The 19,941-nt window shown below is 41.2% G+C and overlaps 1 protein-coding gene across 2 annotated transcripts in view; it reads left to right on the plus strand.

The window, feature by feature from the left end:
* LOC139764410 (nephrin-like) overlaps positions 1 to 18,705 on the plus strand; it is a 605,317-nt gene extending 586,612 nt beyond the window's left edge. For both annotated transcript variants that reach the window (XR_011716371.1, XM_071690970.1), the window contains 2 exons: positions 8,004 to 8,068; positions 13,556 to 18,705. Coding sequence is in view for 1 of the 2 variants with exons in the window: in XM_071690970.1 (XP_071547071.1) it covers positions 8,004 to 8,068; positions 13,556 to 13,579 (89 nt within the window). In the remaining variant the exon portion in view is untranslated. The remainder of the gene's footprint in view (positions 1 to 8,003; positions 8,069 to 13,555) is intronic.
* Positions 18,706 to 19,941: the final 1,236 nt, after the last annotated feature.

Raw genomic sequence — 19,941 nt, forward strand, 5'->3', positions numbered from 1 at the left:
GTCACAAGGCACTATATGCTGTCACTACCGCACACATTATGCTGTAGTAGTGTCACAAGGCACTATATGCTGTCACTACCCCACACATTATGCTGTAGTAGTGTCACAAGGCACTATATGCTGTCACTACCCCACACATTATGCTGTAGTAGTGTCACAAGGCACTATATGCTGTCACTACCCCACACATTATGCTGTAGTAGTGTCACAAGGCACTATAGGCTGTCACTACCGCACACATTATGTTGTAGTAGTGTCACAAGGCACTATATGCTGTCACTACCCCATACATTATACTGTAGTAGTGTCACAAGGCACTATATGCTGTCACTGCACCGCACATTATGCTGTAGTGGTGTCACAAGGCACAATATGCTGTTAGTATCCCACCATTCATGCTGAAGTACTGCCACTAGGTACTGTTTACTGTTACTCTCCCACCAGTTGTGCTGTAGTAGTGTCACAAGGCACTATATGATGTCACAACCCGATATATTAAGCTGTAGTGGTGTCACAAGACACTGTAGTTATACACTCCAGTTATGCTTTTGTTTATATTAGTTGAGACGGCACGGGCAACTATGGCCCTAATCAAGGCCATCCCATTAACGCTATATATATATATATATATATATATATATATATATATATATATATATATATATATATATATATATATATATATATATATATATATATATATATATAAAGGTAAATAAATTGCGTAAGACAAGGGAATAAATGCGAACATCAGTGAAGAGGGCTGATGGGGAGGTGAAAACAAATAGTGGTGATGTGAGAAGGAGATGGAGTGAGTATTTTGAAGGTTTGTCGAATGTGTCTGATGTTAGAGTGGCAGATATAGGGTATTTTGGTCGAGGTGGTGTGCAAATTGAGTGGGTTAGAGAGAATGATTTGGTAAACAGAGAAGAGGTAGTAAAAGCATTGCGGAGGATGAAAGCCGGCAAGGCAGAGGGTTTGAATGGGGTTGCAGTGAAATTTATTAAAAAAGGGGGTGATTGTATTGTTGACTGGTTGGTAAGGATATTTAATGTATATATGACTCATGGTGAGGTGCCTGAGGACTGGCGGAATGCTTGCATAGTGCCATTGTACAAAGGCAAGGGGGATAAGAGTGAGTGCTCAAATTACAGAGGTATAAGTTTGTTGAGTATTCCTGGTAAATTATATGGGAGGGTATTGACTGAGAGGGTGAAGGCATGGGCAGCACATCAGATTGGGTAAGAGCACTGTGGTTTCAGAAGTGGTAGAGGACGTGTGAATCAGGTGTTTGCTTTGAAGAATATATATGAGAAATACTTAGAAAAGCAAATGGATTTGTATGTAGCATTAATGGATCTGGAGAAAGCATATGATAGAGTTGATAGAGATGCTCTGTGGAAGATATTAAGAATATTCCCGATCGCTTGAAATCTTTTTCAATCCATCCTTCCACCTCCAATTTGGTCTCCTACTTCTCCTCATCTCCTTCACCTCTGACACATATATCCTCTTTGTCAATATTTCCTCGCTCATTCTCTCCATGTGACCAAACCTACTTCAAAACCCTCTTCTGCTCTCTCAACCAAACTCTTTTCATTACCACACATCTCTCATAACTTTTTCATTACTTGCTCGATCAAACCTCCTCACACCGTATATTGCCCTCAAACATCTCATTTCCACCATATCCACCCTCCTTCACACACCTTTATCTGTAGCCCACGCCTTCCAACCATATAACATTGTTGGAATCACTATTCCCTCAAACATATCCATTTTTACTTTCGAAATAACGTTCTCGCCTTCCACACATTTTTTCACCATTCTCAGAAGTTTCGCCCCCTCCCCCACCCTATGACTTACTTCCGCTTCCATGGTTCCATCTTCTGCCAAATCCACTCCCAGATATCTAAAACACTTCACTTCCTCTAGTTTTTCTCCATTTAAACTTACATCCCAGTTAACTTGTCCCTCAACCGTACTGTACCTAATAACCTTGCTCTTATTCATATTTACTCTGAGTTTTCTTCTTTCACACACTTTACCAAACTCAGTCACCAGCTTCTGCCGTTTCTCACCCGAATCAGCCACCAGCGTTGTATCATCAGCGAACAACAACTGTCTCACTTCCCAAGCTCTCTCATCCACAACAGACGGCATACTGGCCCCTCTTTCCAAAACTCTTGCATTCACCTCCCTAACAACTCCATCTATAAACAAATTAAACAACCATGGAGACATCATGCACCCCTGCCGGAAACCGATATTACTGAGAACCAACCACATATATATATATATATATATATATATATATATATATATATATATATATATATATATATATATATATATATATATATATATATATATATATATATATATATATATATATATATATATATATATATATATTCAAAAATATAAAGAAAATATAAACGGTGAGTACTTTCGTTTATTACATCCTCAGACAGAGTTGGGGAGATAGTGGTGTTTAGGTCCTTAAAAGCACAGAGGTTGCAGTGAGGCTGGGCTTCATTAAGTCTCGTGGAGTGCAGCTGGGCACTAGTTATGTGACCTGACATCTCACTTTCCTCCCCTTACATGGTGGATGTGATAAGGTTATTCTCGCTGATACTTCTTCATAATCATTTCAATTTAAAAATACTTCACACTTAAGATGGCCAAAAGACATATTTACATTATAATCAAATGTGTCAGAGATCAAACATGATTGCGTTACATTTCTTTCACTCGAACAATTTGATTTAGCTTTGATCTTAGCTCCTTCCCAGTCGATATGGTGATCAAAGGCAGCTTTGTGTTGAAATAGACCGTTCCTATGTAGAGCTAACCTAAGACCATATTCATGTTGTGAAATCATTGTCTTTAAATCTTTCCCTGATTCTCCAGTGTAAAATTGTTTACAGTCTTTACATGGGACTTTATATACGCCATCTGTATTGTTTGATGGGATATTTTTGATGAGGGTTTTCTTGATGGTGCTGTAATCGCCTACCCTTCGTCTCATATTTATGAACACCTCGGTCTACACCGGTCAAATCCCATAAGGCTCACATTACCAGTAGTTACCATTTTGCAAAAACTTACTGTGCAAACGTGGAGGTATATGCACACGAATATAGTCCATATGAACGCGCACTTTCACGAAGAGCATATCATCCCCCAACAACCAGGATTCGAACCCAGGAATCTTGCGGGGTATTCGGGAATTCTAACGGTAAGGCAATGATCGACCCTAATAGGGAATTGGCTATTCGATTACACGTAATCGAATACCCTTCGTCTCCCATCGAATAGTCATTTCCATCTTATGGGCGATCGTAGAATAGCCGTTACATTCCCGAGTACCACGCAAAAGGTCCTGGGTTCGAATCCTGGCTGTTGGAGGGTATTATGTGTTCTATTAAAGTACGTGTTCATATACAATCTCTCTCTCTCTCTCTCTCTCTCTCTCTCCATATATATATATATATATATATATATATATATATATATATATATATATCACCGGACTCTGCCCACTTGGGATTACACCGCTAATGGATAAAATCACCTTTGGCGAGGCTGTGTCACTGGGTATACAATCTCGTCATTGAGAATTCTCCTTCCTAATTCATCTGTTGTTTCAACGCGAAAGGAACCATCATCATCTACACCAATTCAGTGACGCCCAATGGTGCATGATAGGGAAGCATAAGGTATCTATCCAATCTATCTATCTAATCCTCTGTTGCATAAAGGGCTGGATCATCGTTTCAATGCATTAATCATCAAGAGACGCGGTTGTTCTGTTATCCTAAATGTCCGCTACAGTTCACAGGACTGATGACCTTAGTCGCCAACGAACTGGTGGAGAAAGATCTCTGAGATATTGTCCATTTTGGGTAAATCTTCAAGAGGTCAGATGACGCCATTCGGACCTTCTGTACGGCAGAGTACTATACCATTCAAAGGGTATGAGTGTTTGTCGCTCTTGTGATATGTTTGGAAGAGGTTCAGACGCTCATGCTAGCTGGACAGAAGGTTATGAATGGAAACAATCTGTAAATCCTCAGTGGCCACAGATATTCAACTTCAGTATGGAAACCAAGCCACATTCAACTGGCCTTCACAGAAACGAAGGTGTCTTGTCTTTGGAAGTGGCGCTGTCTCATGTTAGGGAGTGCTCATACTGTAAGCTAGAGAACCCAACGAAGACTCATTCATATCCAATTGATGAAGCAATGAAAAGAAGTGACGCATCGCAAACCTGAAATCGGGGTTAGAGAACCCGACGAAGACTCATTCATATCCAGTTGATGAAGCAATGAAAAGAAACGAGGCATCGCAAACCTGAAATCGGGAAACTCAAAAGATATATTCAGAAAATGCAGAAATCCTTTGGTGGATTTTTTTTTTTTTTTTTACTTCATTCGTTTATGAATTCAGACAGGAAAAGGTAATTTTGATCTGTATGATGAGTCTGCTTGAAGCAGATACATTTTACACTCAGTTTTTCGACATTCTTGGCAGGAAACCGACCAAAAATGCAGCTTGAATCACTCGGTCTTGAAAATGAAAGGATTGTGTAGACGACAAAATGTTTTCTTAATTTCTTTTAATGGAATATGGAAAACTTAAAAAGGAATCAGGTATTACCTTGGCTTTGATAAAAGGTGGATGGAATTGATTGATCTTTTTAAACTGAAACAAATTGTGTTTGAAGCCTGGATTAGATAGAAATAGAAAGCTTACGAAAAGCATAAGGAAAAAAAATATATGCTTTAAGTATTCTTTACATTTAATATCTACTTGCATGTGTAAGTGAGTGTTTTTAGTAGTAACGTCAAGAAACCACACTGAAAAGCCAAATAAGTGATGTCGATTTAGTCTTATTTGGCACAAAAATCAACAGTTCTTTCTTCTAAACAAGACAAAAATTGTACGCCAAGCGACGGTAACTTTAGAAATCGCAGTGAACCTAGAATCTTTCATAGATTATAGACATAGTTGTGTTATCTCCATAGTCCGTGCCACTGGAACGTTGATAGACAGCTCCTGTACGTCTTGTGATGCCAAAAAAAACCCCGTCAGGTCGAGAACTTCAGACAGAGTCGATAAGTCAATGTACCGAGCGCACAACCTTACCTGAGTTGTGATTATAAAAATCCTTGATTATGAGACTTCTTCCACCAGGGTCGAGCAAGGTGTTGTTATCGATGACTTCTCTAACATAATCCACAACCAACAACAACAACAACAACAACAACAACAAACAACACCCTCACAACAACTTGTAACTATTCATCGAGTCTTTTCCCGCCTATTGGACGGACGAAGGATTCTGGAGGAGATATCTGAAAGAAGAAGGTTATCTACAACATCCTTGAAGAACATCTCACTATCATTATTTACTACAAGAACAAGGAAACCAGCGACTACAACAATAACAACAACAACAGCTACGACAACTACAACAACCTTGCAAACGACGCTGGAGTTTACTGATGTAGTTTACAAGTATTCCGGCTGAGGTGAAAGTTTTAGATTTCAAAACAACCCGAACTGCACCGGTCTGACTACTGAATCACTCAGTCGACGCTTAACACACACACACACACACACACACACACACACACACACACATATATATATATATATATATATATATATATATATATATATATATATATATATATATAATTCCCTGGAGATGGGGGAGAACGAATACTTCCCACGTATTCCCGGCGTGTTGTAGAAGGCTACTAAAAGGGAAGAGAGCGGGTGGCTAGAAATCCTCCCCTCTCGTTTATCTTTTTTAATTTTCCAAAAGAAGGAACAGAGAAGGGGGCCAAGTGAGGATATTCCCTGTAAGGCTCAGTCTTCTGTTCTTAACGCTACCTCACTAACGCAGGAAATGACGATCGTGTGTGAAGAATGTATACACAATCACCACTGGAAAGAGGAAATATAAACGGTGAGTACTTTCGTGTATTACATTCTCAGAGTGAGTGGCGGAAGTACAGATGTAGCCGGGCTTCACTAGTCCCTGTGGAGAGCAGGTGGGCACCAATTATGTGACGTGACATCTAACTTTCCTCTCCTCACTTTGTGTGCGTGTGTGTATAAGGTGAAGTAATTATCAAAACGTATCCACCAGAAGCCATGGTCACACTGAAACTCTGCCTCAACCCTATACGACTATAGATAACAGAAGCCACGTACGAAAGAGAATGTAATCCCTTCATAAATCATGAAAGTATGGATCGAGCTTTGGCCCTACACTTATTGTCAGCAACATACAGATGATCGCGTTCTCTACTTCCACAAGATATCCCCAAGTGCACAGGCCTGAAGCAGTCTCCCCACCACTCTCCCCGTAGAGTTTCACCCCTATTATCACACCCCAGATGCAGAGTCAGAGGCTATCTCCCCAACCAGTCTCCCCCCCACAGATTTCGATCCCTATTGATCACAATGTCACGCTTCAATTCCAAGAGAACGCAAACCCAGATCAAGATATAACCTACGTTGCCTGTCCCATCTTCATTACATCAAGATGCAATCCAGTCCTATTTCTGTCTAGATTGTTTAGCTCGGGTTTGCATGGGAGTTAAATGTCAGGGTATCAGAGAGAAGGACTATTTGAGTTTAAACCTGCTGTGGTGTACGGGTAAAGGCTTGAGAGGTGAGAGTCAGTTGCTGTCTGACGATGATACCGTTCTGATTGCCGAAGCTAGTGTCAGAGTGTGTAACAGAGAGAAGTCTTAGAGTTAACCTAAAGAAATTGAAGGCAATGGAGCAGTAACATGTAGATGAGAGAGGATGATGAATATGGAAATTCAGATGGAAAGAACCCGAAGAAAGATGAGTTTTGTTAGATATCTTATCCACGACGTAACAGTACATGGAACCACGGTGTCTGAAGTTAGTTAGAGGGTATGATGAAGGGGCTTAGGTACGTGAGTCCTCTCTGGAGAGTGTAAAAAGAAATCAATATGTTTGAAGCAATCCCGACACTGTTATGATATGCTACGGAGAGGAGTGAGGTGGGTGTACAAGAATTGGAATGCCTGAGGACGATATGTGGCGAAAGATATAAGGAGAGAAAGCCTCAGAGAGAAACGTGGTATCAAAACCTGTTTGAATGAGAGGTCATACGACCAAGGTATGTTAGTATGATTCACACGTGCGGGAAGGATAAGTGAACACAGAGATTTCGGAGGCAATGGTCTAATTAGATCGTTGTGGAGTCTATCAATGACACAACCAGGTTTTTCCCGAGTTTTGAGCAAGGAGTGTTCAATCCTTGATCATGGAAGCGAAATGATTTAGATTTGATATGTTGTCTTGACCCACAGCAAATGGTGCATTCCAGTATCTATGACGAATGGAATCTTGTGGATCTAGATTGAAAAAGGCCCTCCCATATACTCTCAAAAAGAGGATGTGTCACGTTATAATGCTCTCACTTGTCCTTCTCTCATCCTATAACTCCTCTACCTTTAACAGTCGCACTTTTATACACCTCCCAGTCATTTGCACTACTTCCCTGCAAGTATCGTCCAAATGCCTCTCTTTTCTTTCACTATATCAAACGACAGAGGAACTCCAATCAATGAATACTGAATTCTATTCCTCAGTCGTGCCATATTTCTCCTTCCATCCCACCTAGCTATCACTGGGGAATGCCAGTGCCCATGTTACATCCACTGCTATAGAGAATAAAGAGAAATCCCCACTGAGGAAAATGGACTCAATGTCTGTATTATGTACTCTTTCTCCTTGAGTCGTTTCTGGGGAGCGAACGACCCGATCCACACTCCTACAACGTTACATATCATGCGAGGGTAGGAACATGGCTAACATAATACGATTTCAGAGAAGAGGCTCCAAGCTGGATAGATATAGATCTCAACGCTCGATTTAGATGTTCTTTTTTTTTTCTTATGAATTTCTCGGAACATTACAGATTCTCTCATGAATTCCTTTTGTTACAGATGATGATGACGTTCCGTTCGAACTTCCAACAATAAGTCTGGAAACGCACAGGGAGCCAATGACGGTAAGTCTATAAAAAAGAAAAAAAAAATGGATATCTATCGGTTTTTCATTCTCGTATCTCATGCTTCCAAACCCCTCGCTCCCTTTCTTCCTGCTCTCTCTCTCTCTCTCTCTCTCTCTCTCTCTCTCTCTCTCTCTCTCTCTCTCTCTCTCTCTCTCTCTCTATATATATATATATATATATATATATATATATATTTCATGTGTGGCGGGGTGGCGGCGGAAATGGATGAGGGCAGCAAGTATGAATATGTGCATGTGTATATATGTATATGTCTGTGTATGCACTTGCATGTATACATTGAAATGTATAGGTATGTATATGTGCGTGTGTGGGCTTTTATGTATATACATGTGTATGTGACTGGTTTGGGCCATTCTTTCGTCTATTTCCTTGCGCTACCTTGCTAATGCGGGAGACAGCGACAAAATATAATAAAGCTAGATAAATGATTATATATATATATATATATATATATATATATATATATATATATATATATATATATATATATATATATATATATATATATATTTCTTTAGTTTACGGCAGGAACCAATAAAACCAGACAATATCTGATAGAGTTTTTCAACACTGGCATGATATTGCAGCATGGTAGTTCGATCACTCTCTCTCTCTCTCTCTCTCTCTCTCTCTCTCTCTCTCTCTCTCTCTCTCTCTCTCTCTCTCTCTCTCTCTCTCTCTCTCTCTGTCGATGGGTCGAGTCAGCCAGCCAGCCAGCCAGCACCACCACGACGCAGCAGGCAGCAGCAGGGTAAGTTGGAAAAGGGTGTGTCTCACGTGGGGACTTATTAGCATATTACCTGGTGACGGATCTTCATTAGGTAACGTGGTTATAATCTCCAGCTCACGTAATAGAAGGTAACATCTAGAGAAGGTGGCGAGGTCGTCTTCAAAGGACGTAACGCTGGTTTTGTTGTGATGTTACGCTACTAGATGTAAAGGTGGCTGTGTTGTGAGCCCACAAGAATAGAAGTAATGCTGGCTCTGTTGTGAGCCCACAGGAATAGAGTTAAAGCTGGCTTTGTTGTGAGTTCACAGGAATAGATGTAAACCTGTCCGTGTTGTGATCTTGCAACACTGGATGTAAGCCTAGCTATGTTGTGATCTTACACCACTAGTTGTAAGCCTAGTTGTGTTGTGATCTTACACTAGTAGATGTAAACCTGGTTGTGTTGTGATCTTACACCACTAGTTGTAAACCTGGTTGTGTTGTGATCTTACACCACTAGATGTAAACCTGGTTGTGTTGTGATCTTACACCACTAGATGTAAACCTGGTTGTGTTGTGATCTTACACCACTAGTTGTAAACCTGGTTGTGTTGTGATCTTACACCACTAGTTGTAAACCTGGTTGTGTTGTGATCTTACACCACTAGTTGTAAACCTGGTTGTGTTGTGATCTTACACCACTAGTTGTAAACCTGGTTGTGTTGTGATCTTACACCACTAGTTGTAAACCTGGATGTGTTGTGATCTTACACCACTAGATGTAAACCTGGTTGTGTTGTGATCTTACACTAGTAGATGTAAACCTGGTTGTGTTGTGATCTTACACCACTAGTTGTAGACCTGGTTGTGTTGTGATCTTACACCACTAGTTGTAAACCTGGTTGTGTTGTGATCTTACATCACTAGTTGTAAACCTGGTTGTGTTGTGATCTTACACCACTAGTTGTAGACCTGGTTGTGTTGTGATCTTACTCCACTAGTTGTAAACCTGGTTGTGTTGTGATCTTACACTAGGAGATGTAAACCTGGTTGTGTTGTGATCTTACACCACTAGTTGTAAACCTGGTTGTGTTGTGATCTTACACCACTAGATGTAAACCTGGTTGTGTTGTGATCTTACACCACTAGTTGTAAACCTGGTTGTGTTGTGATGTCACTCCCCTTATGAAAAGCTTTTTGTAGATCTAATCACAATAATCACAACACAGAAGACGAAGTTTGTTGTGGGATGAGCTCACAACACTAAATATAAAGCTACCTGTGTTGTAAGTTCACAATACACGAAGGAAAATTTGCTTTGTGGTAAGTTCACAACACAAGGGTTAAACACGGCTTTGTGGTAAGTTCACAACACATGAAGTAAAGCTTACAGTGTGGTAAGTTTAAAACATCGGAAACTAAGCTTATTGTGTGGTAAGTTCACATAATCGGAAATTAAGCTTGTGTGGTAAGTTCACATAATCGGAAATTAAGCTTGTGTGGTAAGTTCACATAATCGGAAATTAAGCTTGTTTGGTAAGTTCACATAATCGGAAATTAAGCTTGTGTGGTAAGTTCACATAATTGGAAATTAAGCTTGTGTGGTAAGTTCACATAATCGGAAATTAAGCTTGTGTGGTAAGTTCACATAATCGGAAATTAAACTTGTGTGGTAAGTTCACATAATCGGAAATTAAGCTTGTGTGGTAAGTTCACATAATCGGAAATTAAGCTTGTGTGGTAAGTTCACATAATCGGAAATTAAGCTTGTTTGGTAAGTTCACATAATCGGAAATTAAACTTGTGGTATGGTAAGCTCATTGTACCGGAGGCTAAGCTTGTTGAGTGGTAAGCTTACAGCATCGGAGGTTAAGCTTGCTGTGTGGCAAGCTCACAGCATTAGAGACTAAGCTTACTGTGCGGTAAGTTCACAGAATCGGAAGCTAAGCTTACTGTGTGATAAGCTTACAGCATCGGAGGTTAAGTTTGCTGTGTGGTAAGCTCATAGTATCTATAGCTAAGCTTGCTTTATGCTGAGTTCACAGCATCGGAAGGTAAGCTTGCTGTACGGTAAGTTCACAATATCGGAGGCTAAGCTTGCTGTATAGTAAGATGACATCATCGGAGACTAAGCTTACTTTGTGGTAAGCTCACAGCATCGTAGGATAAGCTTACTTTGTGGTAAGCTCACAGCACGTAGGATAGGCTTACTTTGTGGTAAGCTCACAGCATCGTAGGATAAGCTTGCTTTGTGGTAAGCTCACAGCATCGGAAGGTAAGCTTACTCTGGGGGTAAGTATATAATACAGGAGGGAAAGTTTAAGACATGAGTTCACACATGAAGTGGGAAACACCTCCTCTGAATAAGCTTAGCGTGGAGTGATAATACAGGATGGCGGAACATGCATTATATCAACCTCACACCACAATAGGCAAAGCTTACACAAGAACAAGCTGAGCTTTTATATCTCAAGATACAAAAGACGACTCTCTGGAGTAAGCTGACCCAAGGACTAGCAAAGCTTAATCTATTGCAGACATTAAAGGAAGTTATAGATATCATTTTAGAGTAAGCTGACCCAAGGACTAGCAAAGCTTAATCTATTGCAGACATTAAAGGAAGTTATAGATATCATTTTAGAGTAAGCTGACCCAAGGACTAGCAAAGCTTTATCTATTGCAGACATTAAAGGAAGTTATAGATATCATTTTAGAGTAAGCTGACCCAAGGACTAGCAAAGCTTAATCTATTGCAGACATTAAAGGAAGTTATAGATATCATTTTAGAGTAAGCTGACCCAAGGACTAGCAAAGCTTAATCTATTGCAGACATTAAAGGAAGTTATAGATATCATTCTAGAGTAAGCTGACCCAAGGACTAGCAAAGCTTTATCTATTGCAGACATTAAAGGAAGTTATAGATAGTATTGTATGTGAGGGGAATCGATAACGAGAAATATTATAAGTTGTGAGTGTTGTGATTTCACAACATGAGAGATGAAGCTGTTCCATAGAGTAAGTTAAGGAACCAGAGATAGTCTCTATGTACCCTGTTGAGAGATAGTGTCATCTCTTTATCTCTTGACGCCAGAGATAAGCTTGATATTTATATCCTCACTTTTACTCTTTTAAGAACCAACTCATGCAAAGCTTAATGTGGTAAAGCTGCATTGCAGTACGTAAGCTAAGCTTACGCCGTAAGTTACAGCTTACAGTGATTGTCACAACTTTACACCTAAAGGTTTACGCTAAACGAGTGAAAGCTTACCATATCTTAAGCTTAAGCAACTGGAGGTACAACTGTTGTGTTGTAAGCTTACATTACGAAAGCTTAAGGTACCTGTGTTTCAAGCTTTCATAACATACGTCTTCAATCTTGGGGTGACAAGAGAAATCACAAGGAAAGTTGGCTGTCTTAAGCTTTTCTTTTCAAGAGAGGTAAAACTTAGTATGTTGTAAGCTTGCACCGCAGGAGTAAAGGTTGCAGAGTTTTAAGCTTATAGGGAAAGAAATGAATTCTACTTTTCTCTCTTACTTGCACTACAAAACGTAGTGGAAGATAAGATTTACTGTTTCTTAAGCTTATTCTTAAGTATACAACACATGAGGTAAAGCTTGCTTTTTCTTAAGCTTAAATGTCATGAAATATAGCTTGCTCTTTCTTAAGCTTACATCCCATAAAAAAAGATTGCTGTTTCTTAAGCTTACATACCATGAAATACAGCTCGCTCTTTCTTAAGCTTGCATCTCATGAAATGAAGCTTGCCGTTTCTTAAGCTTACATACCATGAAATACAGCTCGCTCTTTCTTAAGCTTGTATCTCATGAAATAAAGCTTGCCGTTATTTCAGCTTATATCTCATAAGATATCGTTAGCCTTTTCTTAGGATTACAACAGACAACATAAAGCTTACTATTAAGCTTACACTACAAGAGGTAAGTTCGCTTATTTAAGCTTGCAGTACAAGACGATAGAAGTTACTATGTTGTAAGCTCACAGTATGAGGTAAAGCTTGTTGTGCCTCAAGCTTATATCACAGATGGTAAAGCTTTCTCCATTACAAGCTTGCATCTCAGAATATCATCATGTGAAGTCATGCGAAGTTATGTGAAAATTGTATTTCTGGACAGAATGAATTTAGTGATATATTTTGCATAATATATCACTATTGGAGGTGGAAAGATGGAGTGGGAAAGATTTTGTGTGATCGGGGCCTGAACATGCAGGAGGGTGAAAGGAGGGCAAGGAATAGAGTGATTTGGAGCGATGTGGTATACCGGGGTTGACGTGCTGTCAGTGGATTGAATCAAGGCATGTGAAGCGTCTGGGGTAAACCATGGAAAGCTGTGTAGGTATGTATATTTGCGTGTGTGGACATATGTATATACATGTGTATGGGGGGGGGGGGTTGGGGCCATTTCTTTCGTCTGTTTCCTTGCGCTACCTCGCAAACGCGGGAGACAGCGACAAAGTATAATAAAAAAAAAAAAATACGAAGTTATGTGAGAATTGTACTTCTGGATAGAATGAATTAAGTGATATATTTTGCATAATGTTATGTTTATTGGTTATTCGCTGTATCACATGTAGTTCACATAGCTTTATAACTCATGATTTTGCCCCAGAATTATGAGTACTGCCTTTGTACTCTGGGTGAGGCTGTCTCATTTTTCATGAGGGGATGTGTTCGAATTTCCATACAGTGTCTTGTGTCCTTATGATCTGCGAGTGTCATCTTGTTTCTCTCTTGCAGCAAGTGGCTGATCAGGCGTTGTGAGGCTCTTATTGCTATCCACGCCCTTCACCCGCGCCCAGAACCACGCGTAGTTCCACGCCTCCCAACGCCCAGAACTACGCGTAGTTCCACGCCTCCCAACGCCCAGAACCACGTGTCGTTCCACGCCTCCCAACGCCAAGAACTACGCGTAGTTCCACGCCTCCCAACGCCAAGAACTACGCGTAGTTTCAAGCCTCCCAACACCCAGAACCACGCGTAGTTCCACGCCTCCCACCGCCCAGAACCACGCGTAGTTCCACGCCTCCCAACACCCAGAACTACGCGTAGTTCCACGCCTCCCAACGACCAGAACCACGTGTAGTTACACGCCTCCCAACGCCCAGAACCACGTGTCGTTCCACGCCTCCCAACGCCCAGAACCACGTGTCGTTCCACGCCTCCCAACGCCCATGATCAGGATTCATTTCCACGCTCACCCATTTGACACACCTTCGCCACCCTTGCCAAGCTGTGTGCTCATCTTAAAACAAATCCAAAGTCCAATTTCACATCCCTACAGCCCATTTGTGAGATTGTCACGACCCGATATCGTCCACCATGACAACCAGGCACAAAAGGACCCAGTGGTCTGTTGGTGTTTGAATAGTATTCCTCCGTATGTGACCTAAGTTTACCAGACTCATCTCCTCAGCTGATGCCCATCCCAGGTCAGTCATCTCGCTCGTCCTCAGTGATGAACGCCCAATTTCTTGAACCAACTAATTCGTATCAGACACTCAGTCCCCACTTGTGCCTCTACACTATACTATAAGTAACGGGAAAGGTCCGTTTTACGATCACCTATGACTTTCCGACGCAATGGTCCAATCCTTAATCTTAGATTCCACTCGTGGATTCCTTATACATCTCCAATTCTCCGTACAACAGGCCGAAGCATCAAGTCCAAACATCAGGTCAAACATCATCCTATGACATACTACTTATACAACGGTTGTCCAAAGGTCCCAGAGGGCTTATTCTTAAGCCTTTACACCTCAGATGCTTAGGGATTTGAGTGAAATTTCTATTGTGGCCCTCGACATCAACAAAGCATTTGACCATGCATGGCATAAGTTTTGTCCCAACTACCTTCCTTTGGTATTTGTGCATCTCTCTGTTCACTTGTTCCATTACAATAGTCTTTGATGTGGTATAACTTCCTCCTCCTATCCTATCAACTGCGGTGTTCCTCAAGGTTTTGTCCTTTCGCCTATTCTTTCCCTTCTCCATGAATAAACGTATCTCTTCAACTTCTGATCCTGTTCACTCCTACGCTGATGATTCCACTTGATGCACAACTCACTCTCCCTTCCCTCGTTCTTCCAACACTTGATCTCTTTCTCGTACTGAACATATTCCCTCCCTCAGTTTGGACCTACTCAACATCTCGGAATAGGGAGGCATTAACATAGTTCAATCTAACAGTGTTAAAACTCAGTTTCTACCTAAATCTTTTCCTTCAGTCTCATTCTAATACACCACACTTCAAGACTCCGATAGCATAATCATGGGCATAGCCATGTCCTCTACTCTATCCTGGACACCCCACATAATCAACATCACAAACTCTGTCTCCTTAAATCTAGGACATCTGTGCAGGTGTCATCATCACCTATCGTGTTGAGAGCCATGTCTTATCTCCCGGGGCTATATTTGCCATAGTCCAGAGTAGTAGAGTTCACGCTCCTATTGTGACGAGAGTGGAATCAGAAGCTTTTCTTCTTACCGATCCTCCTGTCATGACCTGTGTCCAGCCAACATCTCTGGAGGCCACGATGCTGATGCTTTCTCTGTTCTATAGGTATTGTTACTATTTATTTGTGTTAGCTGAGACGGCACGGGCAACTGAGGCCCTAATCCAGGCTATCCCATTAACGCTCTCTCTCTCTCTCTCTCTCTCTCTCTCTCTCTCTCTCTCTCTCTCTCTCTCTCTCTCTCTCTCTCTCTCTCTCTCTCTCTCTCTCTCTCTCTCTCTCTCTATATATATATATACATATATATACCCTAGCCTGAGCCTGATACCCATTTTATCGACCAACCCTAGAGATAGATGAGCAGTTGGGTTGAATGCGTACCGACTGCCTTAACCACGATTCGAACCTATGCTCTCGACCGTGGGCGGCCCATGAATGCATCACGGTCAGGAACGCTAACCGGTACACCCATGAGCTGTTTGCACGAGTCCCGACCACCAAGGCTTTTGGACTGAGACACGCATCTGGATGACGCTGCTTCCCACATTTTTTGTGTGCAGACCAACCATTCGAGGATTGGTCGTTATGATGACCTCCATCTTCCATCGAGCAGCTAAGTTGTGGTATATTAATCCTCTTTCTCTCTCCCTCTAAAGATTTCCGTCTTTAAAAATCAGGTCTACAAATACTTACAGATTAACTATAGATATCTATTTCCTTTTTCTTATGTATGTTTTTCAACCTAAACTGACTTTTGATTACGGCATGTTTTTGCCCATGTCATGTCGGAGGAGAGGAAGTCATGTCTGCACACGACATCACCTCATCACGCCACACATATCGTCTGCCTATAAAGCTAACTCACACGATGACGCCTGGTGACCAGCGCAAGTGAACTTACTCGACTCAGTAGCGCAAGTGAACCTACTTGGCCCAGCAGCGCAGTGAACTTACTCGGCTCAGTAGCGCAAGTGAACCTACTTGGCTCAGCAGCGCAAGTGAACCTACTTGGCTCAGCAGCGCAAGTGAACCTGCCTGGCTCAGCAGCGCAGTGAGCTTACCTGGCTCAGCAGCGCAAGTGAACCTACCTGGCTCAGCAGTGCAGTGAACCTACCTGGCTCAGCAGCGCAAGTGAACCTACCTGGCTCAGCAGCGCAGTGAGCTTACCTGGCTCAGCAGTGCAAGTGAACCTACTTGGCCCAGCAGCGCAAGTGAACCTACTTGGCTCAGCAGCGCAAGTGAACCTACTTGGCTCAGCAGCGCAGTGAGCTTACCTGGCTCAGCAACGCAAATGAACCTACCTGGCCCAGCAACGCAAATGAACCTACCTGGCCCAGCAACGCAAATGAACCTAACTGGGGCTCACAGGTTCGCGTGTATACTCATCCAATAGGAAAACAGAACGACTCTCGTTACGTCATCAAAACTTGTCACTCATGATGGAGCGAGTCAACAGTGAGGAGTGAGGTGGTGCACGACCAGTCAGTCGACTCGAGGAGAAATGGTGCTAATTGGCTAAGTCTGGCGGGTGGCAGGAGCTGCCTCAGTGACGGGCGAAAGGCATTTGTTTGCTGAATAAGCTCGATTTCTTTTTTTCGGTTCTTCCTTTCGCTAACGAGCTAGTTCCTGTCTTTATATATATATATATATATATATATATATATATATATATATATATATATATATATATATATATATATATATATATATTCTTGGAGGCATACGAGGTTGAAAACTATGGCACATTCTCCTTCATCTATTTTTCTATGTACAGTTTCCATTTGCCGTACAATTTTTCGTTGGTCTTCTTGAAGTTTCTTTAGGAGTTACCCAAAGAGCAGCGACGTTTTGGGAACTAACTTGTTCCATCTTCAGGCTGGATCGGGAGAAGACAGGTGGGTGGAGCTGATTGGCTAAGCAACCAATGAACGACCAGATTAGCACGTCGACCCCAGTATACCACATCGTTCCAATTCACACTATCCCTTGCACGCCTTTCATCCTCTTACATCTTCAAGGCCCAATCGTTCAAAATCTTTTCACTCCATCCTTTAGTCTCGAATTTGGTTTAACCGTTCTCCTCGTTCTCTCCATTTCTGACACATATATCCTCTATGTCAATCTTTCCTCACTCATTCTCTCCATATGTCCCAACAATTTCAACACACCCTCTTCTGCTTTCTCAGTCACATCCGTTTTATTACCACACATCTCTCTTACCCTTCCAATACTTACTCGATCAAACCACCTCACATCACATACTGTCCTCATACATTTCATTTCCAACGCATCCACCCTCCTCCGTACAACCCTTTCTATAACCCATGCCTCGCATTCATATACTATTGTTGGAACTACTATTCCTTCAAACATACACATATTTGCCCTTCCAGATAACGATCTCTCTTTCCACACATTCTTCAGTTCTCCTAGAACCTTCGCCCACTCACACAATCTGTGTCTCACTTCCGCTTCCATAATTACATTATGTCCACTGCCAGGTATCCTCTGAGTTCTCTCTATCCAAACTTACCCCAGCTAACCTGTCCCTCAACTCTACTCTACCTAATAACCTTGCGTGTATTCACCTTCACTCTCACCTTCCTCCTTTCACACATCCTTCCAACTTCTGCAGTTGCACGCTCGAATCTGCCACCAGTGATGTATCATCAGCGAACAACAACGGATTTGCTTTTCATGTACTCTCATTCCCCAAAGATTGCAAATCTTCTTTCCAAGACTCTCGCATTTACCTCCCTCACCGCCCCGTCCATAAACCAACGAAATAATCATGGTGACATCACACACCACTGCCGCATACAGAACTTCACTTGGAACTATTCACTCTCTCTTCCTACTCGTATATATGCTTCATACCCTTGATAAAAACATGTCACTGCTTCCACAAGGCATCTCTATCAACCCCATCATATGCTTTCTCCAGGTCCAGAAATGCTACATATAAATCTCTCTGTTCCTCTAAGTTTCTAATCACACACATTCTTCAATGCAAACATCTAATTTACATATCCTTTACCACTTCTAAAATCACACTGCTGTACCTCAGTATGATGCTCTGTACATGCCTTCATCCTTTCAATCAATATCCTCCCATACAATTTACCAGGCATACTCAACAAACTTATTTCTTTGTAGTTTGAACACTCACCTTTATCTCCCTTGCCTTTATACATTGGCATTATACATGCATTCTGCCAATCCTCAAGCACTTCACCATGATCTATACATACACTGAAAATTCTAGCTATTCCGTTAACGACATTCACTCCCTTTCTTTATAAATTCATCAGCAGTATCATCCACTCCAGCTGCCTTGCCACATTTCATCTTTCGTAAGGCTTTCACCACCTTTTCTCTCCTCACCAAACCACTCTCCATGACTCTCACACTTCACATACCACCGCGACCCAAACACCCTAATTGTATTATATTATATATATATATATATATATATATATATATATATATATATATATATATATATATATATATATATATATATATATATATATATATATATATATATATATATATATATATTTATGTATTTATATATATATATATATATATATATATATATATATATATATATATATATATATATATATATATATATATATATATATATATATATTCATATATAAATACATATGTACCATCTTTCTGCCTGACGTTTCAAACAGAAAGTCAAGGCAGGTGATATACATATTGGAGTGACAGTGTTTTGGGCCACCTGTGAATAAAGCCACAACCATTACAATATTGCTCTCATAAAACCCCGTACGGCAGACAGCTCATCAGTTTTCCTCTGCCTCTCACACCTGCATTTGGCCGCGGGTGTTCTCTCTCATTTTTTTTAACGTGAGGAAGCGTGTGATCACTGTTGCCCTCACGCCACAATACTAGGATGCAGAAGATGCTGGTGGTAGACAACGCGTGAAAAAGAAAAAAAAATATTAATTTGAAGATCAATCATTATGATAATTACCCCATGGATTTCCATTTCTTTTTTTTTCGGTAGAAATTCAATATTCTGACTTTCCTTTCTACTTAGTTCACTTGCTCATCTGATTATCTAAGTACAGCCACCGGAGGAGTTACAATCCGGACTTAGGAGTGTTGAAGTGGTGTCCGAAACCATCTTAAACCCTCAGTAGACAGCATTCGCTTCGGTATATATAACCCTCCTGACATCTTAAGAAAGTTGGCATAGTGTCTGCAAATGGTCTTATTGCCTCTGTATCAGGAAAGATGATCTTCATCTGTCTCATTAACAATGTATTAGTTAGCGAATCCCATCATCCAATCTTGACACCTCAACTCTTGTCTCTCGACTTCTCATTCTCTCTCTCTCTTTCACACATACACACCGTTTCTGCTCTGTCGCTTATCTTTCAGCCCATTCAAGGAGGAAGGCATTGAGGTGGGTTCTGTCCATGACTAGAAGAATCTCTGTCGTAGAACAATGATGACATTTTCTACCAAGCAGACCAGTGGTGGCGTTGCCTCGTATTTTCTACCAAGCAGACCAGTGGTGGCGTTGCCTCGTACCTCAACGAGAGATACTTCCACTAAACCTTCGACTCTTCAACTTCGTGTCTTGGTCATACGGTGTTGCCACACTAACACCAAAGCTCCTCAGTGACG

Source organism: Panulirus ornatus, chromosome 49 (genome assembly GCF_036320965.1).
Source record: "Panulirus ornatus isolate Po-2019 chromosome 49, ASM3632096v1, whole genome shotgun sequence".
Lineage (NCBI taxonomy): Eukaryota > Metazoa > Arthropoda > Malacostraca > Decapoda > Palinuridae > Panulirus > Panulirus ornatus.